The following is an 18,136-nucleotide window of genomic DNA, read 5'->3' as shown; positions in this document are numbered from 1 at the left end:
TTCGTTTGCTCTCAATTATAAATAATGTAAAGCAGTCCTGCACTCATCTCTATCATCAGTGAATATATTGTGATTCTGCCCAGCCCTAGGCCTCACAGTAGACTTTCACACTTCGAAACCGTCCTATCAGGCCCAGTGATCCCGAACCCTGTGGTTTTATGTCAATAAAGATTTTAAGTTCCACTACGACCTCTTACAGTGTCTGATCTCTTTATTTCTGGATTCACAAGAACCCGGCCACCAAGCCCTCTCACCACCTTCATACACCACAGATTAATCACCATTCAACATGAGTGTGTTCTTCACTCGGTGCTTGCCCTTGTCCTTTTGTCACTGCCGTGAACCTGCACGCTGTGTTTTTAATCAAAGACCACTGTGCCAGACCCAGCACGTCCCCTCCCACCGAGCCCAGAGGATGCAGCGGAACAGTAGGGCGGCAGTAACGGATGAGCGTTAAGCCGGGGCCGGAGATATTTAAGAGGAGCTAATTGTGAGAAGTACTGGAGCACGTGGAGAGAGACCGTACAATGTGGTGTGAGCGATGCCCCGCACCCGCGGTCGGCTGGATGGCGGTGCTTCATCACTGCTTCCAGAACAGGTAATTAAGGAGCCACCTGCCGAGCTGCACCAGAGAGACCTGCTCTACCGGAGAGCTCCGCACTGGGCCCCGCGGCACGCACCTCCAATCAAAGTATATCACTCATTTTGTAAAAGTCCACCTCTGCCTTTCTCTCTCTTTCTCCTCCCTCTGTCCCAAACTACTTTATTTATTATGGCTAAATGTCATCTCAAGAGAGGCATGAGGATGTGAGGGAGAGGCAGGATTACTCTGTCATCTTGCATTGAATTCCATGCCATCTTCACTCGTGTCATAAAGCTAGTTCACCATTTAAATGATAGTTGTCATCTTTGTTGTTCAATGACTTGCTTTCTTATTTAGGAGAATGTCAGGACTGCTCTATTCCATACAAAGAATATTGTGAATATATTATTCATAGAAAATCTTGCTTAACAGCCATGGTTCACTTTCATTGTTTGTAAAAGAGCAGCATGAATGTTCTACTATAAATGACTCATTTTCTTTTCCACACAATGACCAAAAGTCATAGGCTTCACACGAAGTTGATGAAAGAAGTTTCATTTTGGGGTATTTTTTAATTAGTGTAGATTACTTTAGCTTATCTTTTAGTTCAACACATTTAGCATTTGTTCAGACAGTCAAGTGCTATTTTAGTCTCATTGATACTATAATATTATAGTTAATGTATATGTATATGTATATCACTTTCATAATATTATTTTTTTTGTTTGTTTTTGTCATTTTCAAAAGTGATTGTTTTTAATGTAGTTTTATTTATTTATTTATTTCAATTTAAGTTATTAGTACATCAAGTAAATGAAATTGAAATTTTAACTAAATGAAAATGAGCAATGTTTCCTTGGCAACATGCTGAATTATTATTTTTTTTTTTCTCTATTGGTTCAGTCCCGTTAATGTTTAATTTATTTCAAGTAACTACATATATTAACTACAATAACCCTTAGACAGGCAGAAAATACCTTGCTTTACTGTAACTGCAATTTTTAAAACATTGCTCTCTCAATGTTTAAAGCTCTCTCTCTCTCTCTCTCTCTCTCTCTCTCTCTCTCTCTCTCTCTCTCCATATATATATATATATATATATAAATAATTTAGTTTTTTATTTATATATATATCAAAATAAATGATAAATAAAATATCATGTACACACACACACTGTCATTTTGCAATTAAAGGTGCAGTAAGTGATTTCTGAGAAACGCTGTTGATATTTGAAATCACCAAAAACACGCCCCAACCCAAAAGCATCACACCCCTATCTTCAAAGATCCGCCCCCAAATTCACGAACACGCTATGCAACACAGGCACCTCCCCCCGAATGAGTGTACGCCCCTTACTGCTGACTGGCTACAAGTGTGTTTTGGTGCTCGGTCCAATTCACTTTCAACAGCGTTTCTTTCAGAAATAGCTTACTGCACCTTTAATGAATTTGGAGTTTAGTCAATCCAGAAAGTTGTACTAACCCACAGACAAAATGCTTCATAGACTGAATCTTTGAAGATTTTCTTTTTTTTAAGTACAAACCATGAAGTATACATACCCATCATATTCTTCCAAGCTGCAGTCTTTCAGAATGGACAGAGCCTGGCCCTTTCGCTTAGTGACTGCGGAAAAGAAAGAGTTAATGTTTTTTTTGTTGTTTTTTTTAAAGGAAAGCACTCCAAACTGCCTTTAGTACCCTTTTCCAGGCATTGGCAAATGGCTTGAGCCGAACATATGGTACTGGCTGTAAAGCAGAATTTATACTTGCATGCTGTTTGCATTTTTAATCAAGATTATGAGTTGTGGTACAAAGAGGCAACCGCTTTTGTATTCAGCTTGCCCAAGCTGCAAAAAACAAGATTTTTCCCAGCATTTAATGTGTGGTTTGCTATTTACATTACAGTACTGTGATGTAACAAGGTAAACAAAAGGTAATGAGTCAGAAAAAAAGAGGGTTAGATGTGGTCAGCAGAGTTCGTTGGATACAGGCTTGATCCAGTATAATTGTCGATTCAGGTTTGGCGTAGTGTGGCAGAAACCCCTGTCCTGTGTGGCATGCAAAAATGCCACTGAATGTGGGGGAAGAGGGGTGGCACGCCGCAGATGGCATTGTGCACGCCCGTGCCCCACTTAGCATTTTCTGGGGCACCTCCGCCATAGAGCGGGTCCCAGCTGTGACCACCCATCAGAGGGCTCACCGTGGCTGATGTGACACTTGCAGATGGATGTTTATTTTTTTGTTGTTGTTGTTTGAGAATGTGTTTTATGATGCACACAGAGATGCAAGTGTGTCTGCTCATTATGACATGCCTGGCTATCCCTGGTACCAGCTCAACTACAGATGATCATCATTTTAAAAGTTTTTTTTTTTTTTTTTGAAACATTATAATGTGTCTTTATGTGTTTGGGGTTGGTAGGATTTTTTATATTTTTGAAAGAAATGTCTTATGCTCACTTTATTTATTTGATCAAAAATACAATAAAAACAATAATATTTTGAAATAATATTACAATTTAAAATAACTGCTTTCTATTTTAATGTATTTTAAAATGTAATTTATTCATGTGATGCATAACTGAATTTTCAGCATCATTCCTCCAGTCTTCAGTGTCACATGATCCTTCAGAAATCATTATAATATACAGATTTGCTGCTCAAGAAACATTTCCTATTATTATCAATGTTGTACACAGTTGTGCTGCTTAATATACTATAGAGAAAAATATATGAAACATTTGAATGGGATTCTTTGAATAGAAAGTTCAAAAGAACAACATTTATTTGAAGTAGTTTTTGTTTAGTAACGAAACATTTGATCAATTGAATGTCCTTGCCAAATACAAAATTAATTCATTTTCATTTATCCATTTATTCATTTCATTTATTCTTATTATTATTATTATTATTATTATTATTATTATTATTATTATTATTATTATTATTATTATTATTATTATTATTATCATCATCATCATGTTTGGGGTTAATGAACGTGGTTATCATCTTGTAAATAAAAAATATTCATTTCCATTTTGATATCCATAACAAAATCAGAGTCAAATGATGTTTTAAATAAATATTGCCACTGATATAATTAATACTCTACATATACTGCAGAAACAGAGGTACATAATTATTCCAGGCATAGCCATATAGACTCTGTCATGAGTTCAATTCTTAGTGCTGACCTGTAGGGGGAGCACTTGCAAATCAAAGTGTAATTAAAGGATCATGTGGCCCTGACCTTGCCAAACAAAACCACAACCCAGGCATATTTTTCATATCTAACTAACTGATTGAAAATTGTGGGCAGAACTGTGCGATATCGTTCATTTTAGTTCACAATTAACCTTGTATCTAAAACAGTGCTCAATCAACAGAGCACCAATCTAAGCACATCAAATGCTAAATTAGACTCTTAAATGACCATGTAAATGCCAAAAATGACATTTCCACATACAAGTGTTGGTTATCAGTAAATAGCTGTGAATTAAACACTGTAATTGCTTCTCTTGAACATGACATTGTACTACTGCTGCCCGTGGATCTCAGTCTATAGAGCTAATTCGATCATATATATTCTCAAAGCTCTGCGTTCCGAGCGGCAGAACGAGATATTTAATTTCTATTAGGTGAAATGTTGTTTAATGGCTCCACCTCGAGCTCTCAGCCTCTGCCCTCGGGAGCAAATCATCAGGAAACGGATTCTATTACTGTTCAAATGGCTTTTGGAATCAGGTACCCACATTCATTAGAGCACAGATTGTGGAGTCTCCTTTTTAAAAGCAGGGGGCGCCTGGTGCGTGTTGGGGTGTGTGTGTGTAGTAGTCCGTGGTTGTATAGTACATATAGTACGGGGTCCTGTGTGTGTGGGAGGAGGTGGGTAAAGGGGAGGAGAGGGGGGAGTCCCGCACTGTGTTAGAACAGATGGGTGCAGTCCCTCCCCCTGGGTCAGGTTACTGACGGAGGATACACTTCTCCTGTCATTATGAGTGTGAGATGCATTTAGAACAATCCACAGCAGTGTTGTACAGCTGCTACTTCCAGTATGAGCACACACACATACACAACCTCAAGCACACAAACACACTGCTGAAGAATGGATATCGAGAGATTTAGGATTCAAAGAAAAGCAGAGCTTGGTTGTGAACATGTACAAATATTTGTGCATAAGCATCACATTTGTATGCATTTGGTATACATTTTAATAGTTCTTGCATTATCTGGCAATGTTTTTGGAGTTGCTTATCCATGCACTACTGGCACAGCAACATATAAAAAAGCAAAATAACTTGATCCAAAGAGAAAACTATTCACGAGTTACATAATCAGATTATTTTACTAGTTACTTGAAAAACTAACACTTTTTCAAATAAGTAACGCAAGTTTGTTTCCCCATTTACTGACTGACAGCTCTCCTGTCCCCATGTTAAGAGAGATCAGGAGTAAGGTGAAGATGCGTTGTGTGCGCTGTGTAAACATGATGCATATTGTAGTTCTAAATGTGAGCAGGCATTTACTCTTCTCACTTGCTCAAAAACAGATGCAGTATTCCTCAAAATTAACATAAACAGTGAAATGAAAACTCAGGATATTACGCAAGCCTCCAATATTTAAATATGTGAAATAGCACAAATGTACTTTATGTATTTAATCTCACTTTGTTAACCAATGTCTTTGCTGCTGACCTTCGATGATCCAATTCAGCCATACTACATATTTGTGTTTAATTTTTTTTTGTTTTTATTGCTGAAATGAGAGTGTTGAACATTTCCTGCGTCCTATTTTTCTGCAATCCAGAATGGCAGCACAGCTGAAAGGTTTGTTTCAGCCTGAGGCTTATTCATTTCACATTTGGTGTGAAAGGGCCTTTACATTTACCAAAAATAGAACTTTTAGGTTTTTTTGTTATTAAAAAGACAAACAAACAAGCAAGCCCAGACGCCCAGGTGAGAAAAAGTCATGCAAAAGTAACAACACATTACTTTCCATAAAAAGTAACTAATGCAGTTAGTTACTTTTTTACTTTTAGTGAATTAATATTGTAAGAATTACTTTTCAAATTAACTTTCCCCAACACTGGTGGCGGTTTAGTCTAAATTTGTATGATATGACATTTTTAGAAAAAAAGTAAGCATGAAGGTCCGCCCCTAAGTGAGGAATAAGCAGATTGTACAAAAACGTACGAATAAGATTGAATGAATTAATACAAATTAAGGAACATTCACACCGTAAAATAGTAAAAAATTGCCATGAGAGTGTGTGGAGTGTGTGGCCATACCATGTGATACCATGATGTTAGGGTGCTGTAGGTTACTGCATTGATATATGGTTGGAAAGGTTCTTATGAATCCATGTGGTTGCAGGGTGAAAATCCAAATCTAAACACGTTTTTGTCCAATTTTCTAATTAATATATCTAAAATTCCTTGAAGCAATATACATTTACTTAAAAGCAACATATTTAAAACTGTTTTCAGAGCATGTGTTTTATTGACCCCCCCCCCCCCGTATAAAAATATATACGTATAAAAAAAATAAAATCTGCCAGTGCAGTAAGACAAAATGCATTTAAATTCAAGATAATATGAATCTATGAAACATGTTTTTTATATCATATAGTGTTGCTTCTCAATTAAATGAAAGTTTTGTTTCAAGGATTTTTAGAGTAAACTAAAATTGTCAGTAAAAGATATTCTAATAAATATTAGTCAAATGTAATATTTTTGTTTTCCTCTAAATGTTGATTTTTAGTGTAATGCATGAGAGTTGGCAATTAAAATGGTAAACAACACTAATTTCGCTTTTAAGTGTGTATTCAAATGATGCATTAACATAGGGACCTTGACATTCCTCACCCTAAAATATTGATTTCCTATGATCCACTGCCAATGCCTAATGGCGTAAAGCACCAGCTTGTTAGCATATAGGGAATTGTTGAGCACTGAGTGATGAATCCAATGAGCGAACAGACCCTGAGGGCAGACGCTAATGCACTTCGACCTCGAGTGAGGCCTGAGGGGGCGGGGGATCACCTGTGCGTGAAGACTTTAAGATGAACCTGAGAGGAAAAGCCACCTATGTAACCGTTTGCTATCCCATTCAGTGCAGATGTGTGAGACTTACCGGTGACGTCGGCTTGTATGTCAGCGAGCTTGAAGAGCGGGGCCACTTTGTCCAGGTAGATCTGGTACGCCTCTTTCTTGTGGCTGATGGGGTTCACAAAGACTTTGAGAGATTTAGGACGGTTCTTGAAACCTGCCGAGCAAAATAAAACAAAAGAAACAAAGAGCGGGAAGATTCATCAAACCCCTTGTGTCATGAATCCCATGGGCATTCATTTAAGTGCTTGAAACTCATCCAGTTTAGAGAAGTGCACATCTGCTAATGTGAGCCAAAGCCCCTGTCCTTCATAATAATGATTTCTTGCCGTGAGTTCAGCTTTTGTCTGCCACCCTTGCTGCAGAATGGCTCTCACACAGCGTGAGATCAGTCTTCAAAAATTGAAAAGGTCAGATCAGTGTCTGTTGTTTACAGTGTCTGAATATCTGCCAAGAACGAGGAGAAAGCTTGAATAAATACACCATGTAGGCTTTCTGATGCTGATTTGTTGCTTAAGAAACATTGTCTTATTATTATCAATGTTGAAAATAGTTATACTGCTTTATATTTTTGGGGAAACTGTGATACTTTTTTTCAGGATTCTTGATGAATAAAAGGTTCAAAAGAACAGCATTTATTTGAAATTGAAGTTTGTAAGCTTATGTCTTTCCCTTCACTTTTGATACATTTAATATACATTGAATATAAATAATAATTAATTTTTTTTTAAATCATACTGACCCCAAACTAGCATATATATTTGAAGTATTGTGGTATCATGGAATCTCTCCTCCCCATCACTCTTTCTGACTGTCTCTATATGTCCTTCTTTGCAGTATTGAGTAACAGTGGATCATAATTAGCAGAAATTAGGGAGCTGCTTTCTCTTCTGGACTTCCTGGAGTGCCTGAGATCGATGGAAGCTGAGGTGAAGCTCAACACTCTCTCTCCTTGCTCCACCATCTCCCTCATTACTCTAATCCGGCCCCTGAAGCTCTCGACCCTCGACCTGCTAACGAGCCGCTACCCTCGGCTTGCCCTCCGCCGTATCCCCTGCTGACATCACAGTGCAAGAGTTCCAGGGGGTGCCCAAGGTCACAGTTCAAATAGACACAAAACGTGCGCGCGAGTAGATGCAGGATGTGAGGTGGGGAGGCTGGGGGGATTTGGGATCTTGAAAGAAGATTGCGAGTCTCGCTCAGCGTGGGGATGCTGATCCAATCTCCCACTATGTGGCTCTTGGGGGCCGCGCAGTGCCGGGACGCTGGGGTCCTTGCGGGGAGCAGGTGCGGGGGGGCGGCACCAGCACTGCTGTTATAGCTGTGAATGGGGCTCAGGAGGCTCAGCAACACTCATCCTCACCGAGGGGGCTTCAGGCCCACCGCACGACACATGAAAGCAGCATTGTGAGGCTAAGCTCATCTATTGCATCAGATTTACGTTAGTGTGCACATTTGCGTCACTGCTTCATGAAGCTCAAAATACCCACAATAAAAAAAAGATGCAAGAGTATCTCCTTTTGGTTTCTGGTTTGCCCAAAATACTGTTCCAAAACCATGTGTTCTACCAGTATAGACAGCATTATATCAAAGTTGCGAGGCAATAGCTGTGCTAAAAGGTAGGTAGCTTTCTATGATGCAAAATTTGTACCTCATATAATATATACTAGAGACGGCAATACCAGAATGCACTGCAACAAGCTCAGTAAAAAGATACCTTACAAAAAAAAAATAGAAAATAGATAGAAAAATGTTCACCATAGATGCATATACAGTAGTCCACATTTGAAGTGGTCCATCAAAGTTGTCCTATAAGACAAGAATGGGTATTGTTCAAAATTCATGTATAACTTTGATGAAAGGTTTTAATCCACTTTAAATATTGACTACTGTATATATTTCATCTATTTATTAGAGTTTATCATCATTTTATTATCATTTGTTTTTTTTTTGAGTATTACATTGTTAGTTCAGCAACATGCTAATGCCAAAAAGTGTTCCAAATAGGTTACTTATAAGGTTGTCTTCAAGTTAGGATCCTGTCTTAGAAGGAAGCTGCCTATGTAGTAGACAGAGAGACAGCTCACCGGGTTTTGGAACAAAGCCCTCATCTCTCATTAAATCATTACCCTGAAATGGGAAACTATGTTTCTGTTGTTTAAATGATCATATCTGAGCTGTTGTTCAGGATACATCTAAACACCACAGAGGGGAGACTGAGGACGTAGCCTGCTGCTTGCATGCACGATACCGTGTTACTATGGCACATAATCCCATGTTTGTGTGAGCGATGCACAGTGGCTCCCAGGAGCTCACTGAAAGACAATCCAGACAAAGGGGCCACACTCAGGTTTCACCTCCATGAGCCAGCCCTGTTTGTGTTCCCGCAAAAGGCCACTGTGATTAGCAGACTTCAGAGAACCTGCGTTCACTTCACACGTTAATTATAACCTTTTGGGGATAGCAGACGACTCATCTAAATATGTGTTCTATGTCGTTAATCACTTTTGTAGTCTGTTTTAAGGTAAAGCTGTAAGCCATTTATTCATATTTTTTGCTTAAATGGGTGAATTTCACAAAACCTGTTTAGAACATATCTGTGTCATATTTGACAAACCAAAAATAATTAATAATAATAAATATGAATATTTTTAGTATGACCATTTAAGGTCATATATTTATTATTACAGTACAGTAATCGTAAGTAGCATATATACTGTATTGAACAGTATATGTTTATATTGAACAAATCTGATATATATAAAATGCATTTGTGCAGTTCAGATTTGTTCAATATGACCTGGATGAAATATGACCCTGGATGTTTTTGTGACATTCACCCACATGCCCTTCATGTGAACAGGTTGGTTCTGTTTGCCCTCTCAATAGCTTTGAAGTGACGTCCACATTTCAGACACATGTACCTGCCACCTGTGGACATTCCATGAGGTCAGCACTTACTACAGCGATGCAGCCGCCCTGTGACTCAGAGGCTTAGGCTGTTTTACCCCTGAGGGCTATCAAGACCGACTAATGTCACCCAACAGAGCGGCTACATCTGTCTCTGTCCAGCCCCCATCTCAGGGCACAGAGGGTGCTGATGGGAAAGGTAAGGAGCATCTGAATGGTGTGGCTAAGGGTCTCCCCGCGGAGAAGATGATTCGGCACAGGGGAACACTTTTCCCATAATCAGGGGTAAATTACCTGAGAGCGGGGTCAGGTTACACATTGATTTCAGAGACAAACAAAGCCCCAGGACAGCCCGTAAACACTCGTGCACTGCGCTAATGAGAGGACTGACCATGCAGTACAGTCATAGTTTGTTTGCAAAGCATCAATGCTTCATGTTACAGTGCAGCGTTATTTTGTGATTGTGAAGTCATTCTGTTCTCAGGGTTATGCGCCCGTCTTTCAATTCCAATTAAATTCTTGAATCTGAATTAAGGTTACAGAATTGTAATTCAGTTTTAAATGTAAGGAGATTAATTCAAATCAGTTGAAATCCAAAGATATTCATAACTGTGATTTTAACTAAAAAAAAGCAAAGTTCATCAAGATGAACTTTGAATATTAGATTTGAAAAAGTTTTGAAAAAAGAGGTTTAGAAATGCCTTTTTAGATGACAGACGGACGGACGGACGGACGGACGTATGGATGGATGATAGACAGAAAGATAGATATTAGGGATAATTACAGAATGTAAAGCAAGACAAACTTTAATTAAAAGTTTTAGTTAATGAGTAGTTACAGTATGAACATTTATGTGGAAATTTTGAGATCTACAGATAAGGAAAAAATGGTAGTCTGATTAGAAAATGTATGGTAACTCGAGTCAGAATGGGATCTGAAAGGTCTAAGAGAAGTTACATTGGATAAATTTTCGGGTTAGGGATAAAAAAGATTTTTTTTTTTTTACAATAACAGTGTGTTGACTTGGCCAAGCCCCTTGAAAAAGACAAATAGAGGAAAAGAGAGTCAACGTGCATAACACAGCCATCAAACTGCACTTAAGTAACCCATAGACTGTTCCACTCGCTGAGCCCACAATACCCAAACGGGCTTTCTGGGGTGCACAGAATATTTGCTAATCCTCAAGAACAGATGTCTTATTTTTGCCCTGAAATCCCTGGCTGGCGAGGGGAGTGAGCCCTCCAACGGATAAGCCTAGATTGGGGCCTTGCAGTGGGAAAGGTCAGGATCGGAGAGGAGCTGGATCCGGCAGGCCCAAGGGGAGGTAAGCGATCTGGGGGCCATACAGGAGATGGAGCGGGTGAGAGAAAAAGAGCGTCACTGTCCTGTGCCACTTTCCTACCGGCCGTGAGATCTCCATACGGGGGACGAGTGCTTCGACATTTCCTTAGATCCTCTGCCAAGAGCGGAGCATCTGGCATGGTGTCAGGGACTGGCATTAGCGCGCATTAGCAGTGGGGGAGACCCAGCCCTCTCCAGATTTGTCCCCTCCAGCAGGGGCATCACCAGGCAGGAGCTGCTCCAACCGCTAGACGAGGTGGGGAACTGCGGTGGAGGTTTGGGCTTCAAATCAATACACTTGCTTTCATTGGAGCAATTAATTCACACCGGCCCCATATAATGAGAAAAACCGCGTAGAGGCTCGGAGAATAAAATTAAGTGTGTAATGCATCCTATTAATTATTCCATGTTAAAATGTGGAACGCACATGCATATTGTTCAATTAGAGCCATTGTAGTTCTCGGTGTGGACAATAACACCTTTCCTAATATTAGCCAGGAAGGGGGAAAAACAGCACCATGTGTTAGGTGCCTCCATTATGTCTGCGTACATGTCTATCTATCCGGGGGCGGGTGTGACAGACAGAGAAATGGGGAAGATCCGATGGGAATACGCAGAAAAAATCCACAAGCAGCACTTGGTGAAAGTGATACTGCAGTCGTACCTACAGCAGAGTCCACAGGAGCATCTGTCCTTTCACGGTGCCGTTTAGGGGTGGGAATCTTTAGGCACCACAAGATTTGATTTGCTTTTGAAACTTTCAGAAAAAAATAGCAAAAATGTTACCTTTAGGGTTACAACAGCTTGTCACTGGAGTAGCACCCTTAATGGGACATTAAAGGGACACCCCTAAAAGGTTCTTGTAGTAGCTACTTTAAGGGTACATGTTACTACTCTAAAGCCTGTTTTATACTTCTGCGTCGGACCTACGCCGAAGCCTCTAGGCTGTAGGCAACGCGTTAGTTTTCATTTATACTTCTGCGTCGTTGTCCGCGTTGACACGCAATTACATTTGCAGAGGGAGCATGTGAAACCCAGAGGGAGGGGTTCTAGCAGACCAATCACAGCGCTTGTGTCTGCGTAGAGTTGACGCGTTGTTACATTTTTGGAGAGGTGCACGTCAGGGTACGCCGAAGGGTACGCGCGCTACACACAGCCTACGACGTAGCTACGGCGTGAGTTTGACGCAGAAGTATAAAACAGGCTTAAGAATATACACCTTTAGGTACTGTCCAAGTGATAGGCTGTTGTACTTCTAAAGGTATATATTTTTTTATTTTTCTGTGCATGACAATAAGCAGATAACAGTTAATGAGCAACCTTAAATGTTATTTAACTAGTCTTTAATTAATTACATTTTACAAGTGAAAAAAAATCACCAATACGACATAGTACTTATATTCAAGATGCAATGTATGAAACCAAGTTTTAATATCATCTACACTGTCTACATACATTTTTTATGTTGTTTCAGAGATTTTTAAATATTAAGTGTAAAATAAGACAAAAGTACTCATTGAGGATAGGATTTTTTGCAACACTGTCAATTAGCATTTTGTTTATGCCTCTACTGGTACCAAATGGAATTGCAGTCTCTTTGAGCTTCCAGATTATGCCTCAAATAACAGTAGTTTTGAGCTGGAAATCAACTTGTCTGAACAATGAAAGGGGAAGTATTAGAACTTTTCTATTTGTCCTAAATATTATGTCCTAAATATTATAAACTTAAGTTTTAATATAAATTTAAAATTGTAATTTTATGAAGTTTTGTTGCTAATTAGAAATAATGTTTTCAAGAAGTGTTTTCTTTCACAGAAGGAAGAAAATCATAAGAGTTTGGAAGGAAATGAGTAAATGTGAGTAAATGATGACAGAATTGTCATTTTTATTCCTTTAACTCATTCACTGTAGACTTGACCTACAACTCTTTTTATGATATTTTTTATTTATTTTATTTTATGTGAAACAGTATCAAAGTACCCTACTTTAACAGGCATATACACAGAGTTTGGGCTAGCCAGAAAACATCCCAGCTAAAGTAAGAGCACTCCAGTCAATAAGATACACAGACTGATCCGTTTCCAAGGAGCCAAGGGGAAAGAGTCACCATGGATACGCAGGTTGACTTAATGGAAAACCTGTTAATGTGTAACATTATCCACTCGGCTATCGAGCTATTGTACATCAACTCATGTAAATGCTGTGCAAGCTCAGCCAAAGGCCCAGCTTCCTTCAAATGTCGAACGCATTTAAAATCGCGTTCCGAGGGAGATTTCGCTTTCCCTATTATCTTGTTAAACAACTCAAAGCAATTTCATGCACGCCGCACAATAGCAACTGTTGTGCTTTATGCCAAATGCACATATGAATTCAGATGGGTCACAAAAGCCTTTGGAGGAATGAGATGGACCCGGTGCTTGACCCTTGAGTTCTCTCCTCTCTCTGTTTGTCTTTTCTCCTCCCTTTAGGTCTACAACAATAAAGTCCAGCTTGACGCAGGAGTGTGACCACATGCTTTGACAAGAGCACCAAGAGCACATTATGTGTCCGGAGTGGAGCGCCGAGGGCTTCCCGGGCTCTGATTGACCTGCCTAGACTAATCTTTCAAAAGAGGGTTTAAGGACACAAGGAGTCTATTCCAGTTCAACTCGACGACTACATTGGACCCAAGTAGACTGTAGTACAGGTGCTACTATTGTTGCCGGTCGTATCCCCACACGTTTGGTCTGTGGCCTGGCCCGACCGCTCGCTCTCTGACCACAGGGTTTAATCTGTCAGCTGGGCGGCCGCACCTCATGTGTCAGCGCACATCACATGGCTTGTCAGAAAAACACGCCGATGCTGCGCATGGCATTCAGAGCTCACCTTGAATAAAATCACATCGGGGGATTGAGGGTCTGGGGGCTTTTTTACCGAACCGTTCACCCTTTGTGCTGAGTGTCAGCTGGGACACACCCTCCATTGTGCCGCCTCCCTGGGAAACACCAGGCCGGGATCCGCTGGGCTGCTGTAACAGGTGAGCACCCCTGTAATCCAGCGTGCCCGCTCTCATCCCCCGAGCCAATGATTCGGCAGCGCAGCCAATAAAATAACAGAGATAATCCACCTATGGAAAACATGCGTCTGTGTGCGTGTGAGAGCATGTGCACGCGATGCAGGGGGGTGGGGTGGACATTTCCACAAGCACCAAACAAACCGCAGCGTTTTATTAACAACTGTAAGAGTTAAGGAAGGTTTAAATATAGCAGGTGATCATGAATAGTGACGTGGAAGCTCATGTAGCACATGACAGCTGTGCTGCTGTTTATCATAACTTGCATGGAGAAGGTCATGAAGGGCCCTAATCAATGATCCTTTATAACATCTATAGGAGAGAGAATGTACTGAAATAAGGACAAACACTGTAAAAACAAACACTATAGTTACACTGTAAAACTAATGATCTCATTATTTTAGAAAAACTCACCTAATCATTTTGAGTGATTTCGTCATACTCTAGCTCTGGAGTTTACATATTTTCTTTCTTTCTTTTTCATTCATATCAGATTTACTGTTGAAATCAGAAGAGTATACTAGCATTATACTCTTACTATTTCTGCCTATGCTATTGTTAATATGCTATTTGGAAAGGCATACTATGCTAATATGCTATTCAGAGTAGTGTAGCATACTTTTTTTTGTCATATCCACCAGCAGCCATATCACCCTGTAGCCCAAGACTGGTTTCCCGCTGAAGCTAAGCAAGGTTGAGCCTGGTCAGTACCTGGATGGGAGACCTCCTGGGAAAAACCAGGTAGCTTCTGGTTCTGGATGAGGTGTTAGTGAGGCCAGCAGGGGGTGCTCACCCTGTGGTCTGTGTGGGTCCTAACGCCCCAGTATAGTGATGGGGACACTATACTGTAACAAGCACCATCCTTCGGATAAGACGTTAAACCGAGATCCTGACTCTCCGTGGTCATTAAAAATCCCATGGCCCTCTTGTAAAGAGTAGGAGTGTAACCACGGTGTCCTGGCCAAATTCCACCCATTGGCCATTACCAATCATGGCCTCCTAATAATCCCCTTCCATTGAATTGGCTCTATCACTCTCTCTCCTCTCCACCTATAGCTGGTGTGCGGTGCGCGCACTGGTGCCGTTTTACTGTGGCTGCCGTCGCATCAAGTGGATGCTGCACACTGGTGGTGGTTGAGAGATCCCTGATATGATTGTAAAGCGCTTTGGGTGTACAGTAGTACAAATGAAAAGCGCTATATAAATGCCTCATTCATTCATGTCTTTAAATGGCAGAAATAGTAAGAGTAGAACATTATTGTGATCTGTTTGTCTGACCAACAGCAATCTGTTTTGTTTCGTTGTTGCTAGTATTGCTGATATTACATCAGGTGCATTAATTCTTCAGTAAAAACCTGTTTATTATTTGATCTACACTGCAAAGAAAACCTAATCCTGATCCAATCTTCAAGTTGAAAAATACAAAAGTCCTTAAATTTACTTCCTAAGCAACATTGCTTCAATTATTAAGACTAGTTTTTAGAGAATGCAATCATGGATAAAGTGTTTTCAAGCTGATTCTAAGATATAATGCATGGTAAATGTATCTTATTTTAAGTTTTTGTATATATATATATATATATATATATATTTTTTTTTTTTTTTTTTTTTTATATATATATTTTTAGAAATTTTTACTGAAATGTAATCCCTTTTAGAAGTCATTTTTTGCATTGTGTAAAGTGTGGCTACTTTTTTAGGTGTATGAATGCCTGCGTTGCTAAAAATAAAAATAAAATAAAAATCCTTTCAGAGGAAAATGACCACGTTTACCAGCATTACAAGGTCATTAAGCTGGAAGACATGATGAAACTTTACACAGACAAGGTCTGTAATTTCATGCCAAAACATATAATGTTTAAATCTTCTGGCTATACTTCTGAAACAGTGTATATTAATGGTTTTGGAATGTCTCGATGTACTTCCATTGTAAGACACCACAATGAATCTCGTCTTTGTGTATTAATTTTTCTCCTCACAGGACTAAATAAGCATGTCCTCTCTCCTCCAGGCTCCCTCAAGGCATATTCTTTAATTATGTTAATTAATTCATGTTCTGCCCAAAGTACATGCAGTCCTCACTCACAATTACCCGCAAAAAGCCAGCATTTCAATCTTTAAAGGGCTACAGCTCAGAAACTCTTTCGTGTGAAGAAGTTATACAGCCAAAAGATTCACTGAGGTGGGGGAAGGGCTCGATAGTATAAAGTTGTGAGGCCTGGACAATCCCCTCCCTAATTCCCAGTGAGTAATGCACCTCCTGAGCACTGCTGTTACATCACCTCTTATTCGGTGCTGTAACTGAAATTCCAGGGATTAGCTGGTGTTAATACAGCATTATGACTAGGCCCTCATCGGACAAAAACACTTTCCAGAGATTTCCTCCACACCATTATCAAGTCCTAAACTCCTATCCCATATCCAATCCAGTTTTAAATATAGTGTACTTGTACTGTGTTCAGTATTTATGTGGGGCGCACATCGGGCAAATAGGGATTTCTGAAATTGAAATTTTAGCCTAATTGTGAGGCTAGATTATTTCAGCGATAATGTGCAGTGCTGCATTCTCTGCAGACCGGGATTAACAGAGATTACACATGCACATTTTCACAAAGGCAGCGTCTGAATGCTCAACGGTCATTTAGCTGACAAAGGAAGTTTATAGTATTGCTTATGAAAGAAGAAATCATTTTGTTGGTCCTCGGGAGAGTCTTAGACATCCCCCACTATTAAATCTCCTCCTTGCGTCCCTCGCCTAGGTTTTCGGGAACCGGAGAATGAAGAGTTCTGACGCATTTGGAAGGACACCTGTCTCCCGTGCAGCACAGCGATCGCTAGGCAGGCCGCTGGCCTGTCTTGGCAGTGAACGCTAGTGAGAGAAGCACAGATAATTACAAACTCCAGGGAGGCCGTAGGACCAACCTGTTCCTCCAGTCTGATCCAGCAGGTCCTTGCGGCCAACACCACCCTTTTTCAAGACCCCCTCCGACCCCCCTACCATCAGGCACACCACATAATGATATGGTCATCACACAAAGGAGATGGTGCCCCTCGGCTCTCTCAACAAGCGTACCTTATAATCCAGTCCGTGGAGTTTATTCATGACTTCGTTTTGTGCAGCCAGGATGTTGCTGACACAGCTAAAACATCATATTTGTAGATCTGATGCATACTTGAGAAATCATTTAATTATGATACAAAGGCTTTGTTCCAAAACTTAGTGATCTACCTTGCTGTCTTCTTAGGCAGCATTCTGATTGAAATAGAATGATCTACATAGGCAGCCCAATGAGTTATACAAATAGACTAACAACAGAGTTTTATTCCTGTGATGCAAAGTTGAATTTTCATCATCAATACTCCAGTCTTCAGTGTCACATGATCCTTCAAAAATCATTCTGATATGCTGATTTGGTGCTCAAGACACATTAGCCTAATTATTATTATCAATGTTGGAAACATTAGATTTATTTTAAATATAAAAATTAATATTTTAGGTAACGCTTTATTTTAAGGTGACATAGTTACTACATGTACAGTACTTACTAGTAATAACAGTAAATTATGCATAATTACAAGAAACTAACACTAAACCAAACTCTAACCGTAACTATAGTAAGTACATGAAGTTAATATTACTCAGTACTTATTTAAGTACAATGTAACTATGTCGCCTTAAAATAAAGTGTAACCATATTTTATTAATATATTCATATTTTGTGAACATTTTCAGGATTCTTTGATGAATAGAAAGTCCAAAAGAACAGTATTTATTTGAAATAGATTTTTTTTCCGAACAATCTAAAAGTTTTGACCAATTTAATCCTTGCTAATAAAAAAAAACAAAAAAAGTATTATTTTCTTTAAAAAAAAAATCTTACTGATCCCAAACTTTTGAGCGGTAGTGTACACAGCACACAAAATATTGTGGGTAAAATGGTTCTTGTAAGTATTTGTGTAAAAAAGGCCCAGATTTACTAGTGAATTATTTGTATTTAATTGTTATTTAGAGGTGAATTGTGTGTTTAACTCAATTTTCAGATGTGTTGTATTAGTAAACTTTCTAGGCTATTATATTGGTAAACGTTTAAGTCTATTGAACAGGTAGATTTTCTAGTCTACTGTATTAGTCCACTTTCTAGTTTGTT

At 39.5% G+C, this 18,136-nt stretch overlaps 1 protein-coding gene across 1 annotated transcript in view; it reads right to left on the bottom strand.

Annotated features, from left to right (window-relative positions):
• cerkl (CERK like autophagy regulator) overlaps positions 1-18,136 on the bottom strand; it is a gene marked incomplete at both ends in the record, with an annotated part of 59,369 nt that overhangs the window by 25,897 nt on the left and 15,336 nt on the right. The window contains 2 exons of the mRNA XM_081368668.1: positions 2,143-2,206; positions 6,711-6,842. Coding sequence (XP_081224794.1) covers positions 2,143-2,206; positions 6,711-6,842 — 196 coding nt within the window. The remainder of the gene's footprint in view (positions 1-2,142; positions 2,207-6,710; positions 6,843-18,136) is intronic.

This window comes from Scardinius erythrophthalmus (genome assembly GCF_964197995.2).
Source record: "Scardinius erythrophthalmus genome assembly, chromosome: 6".
Lineage (NCBI taxonomy): Eukaryota > Metazoa > Chordata > Actinopteri > Cypriniformes > Leuciscidae > Scardinius > Scardinius erythrophthalmus.
The sequence above is the reverse complement of the archived record's forward strand: the minus strand, read 5'-3'. Positions and strand labels throughout refer to the sequence as shown.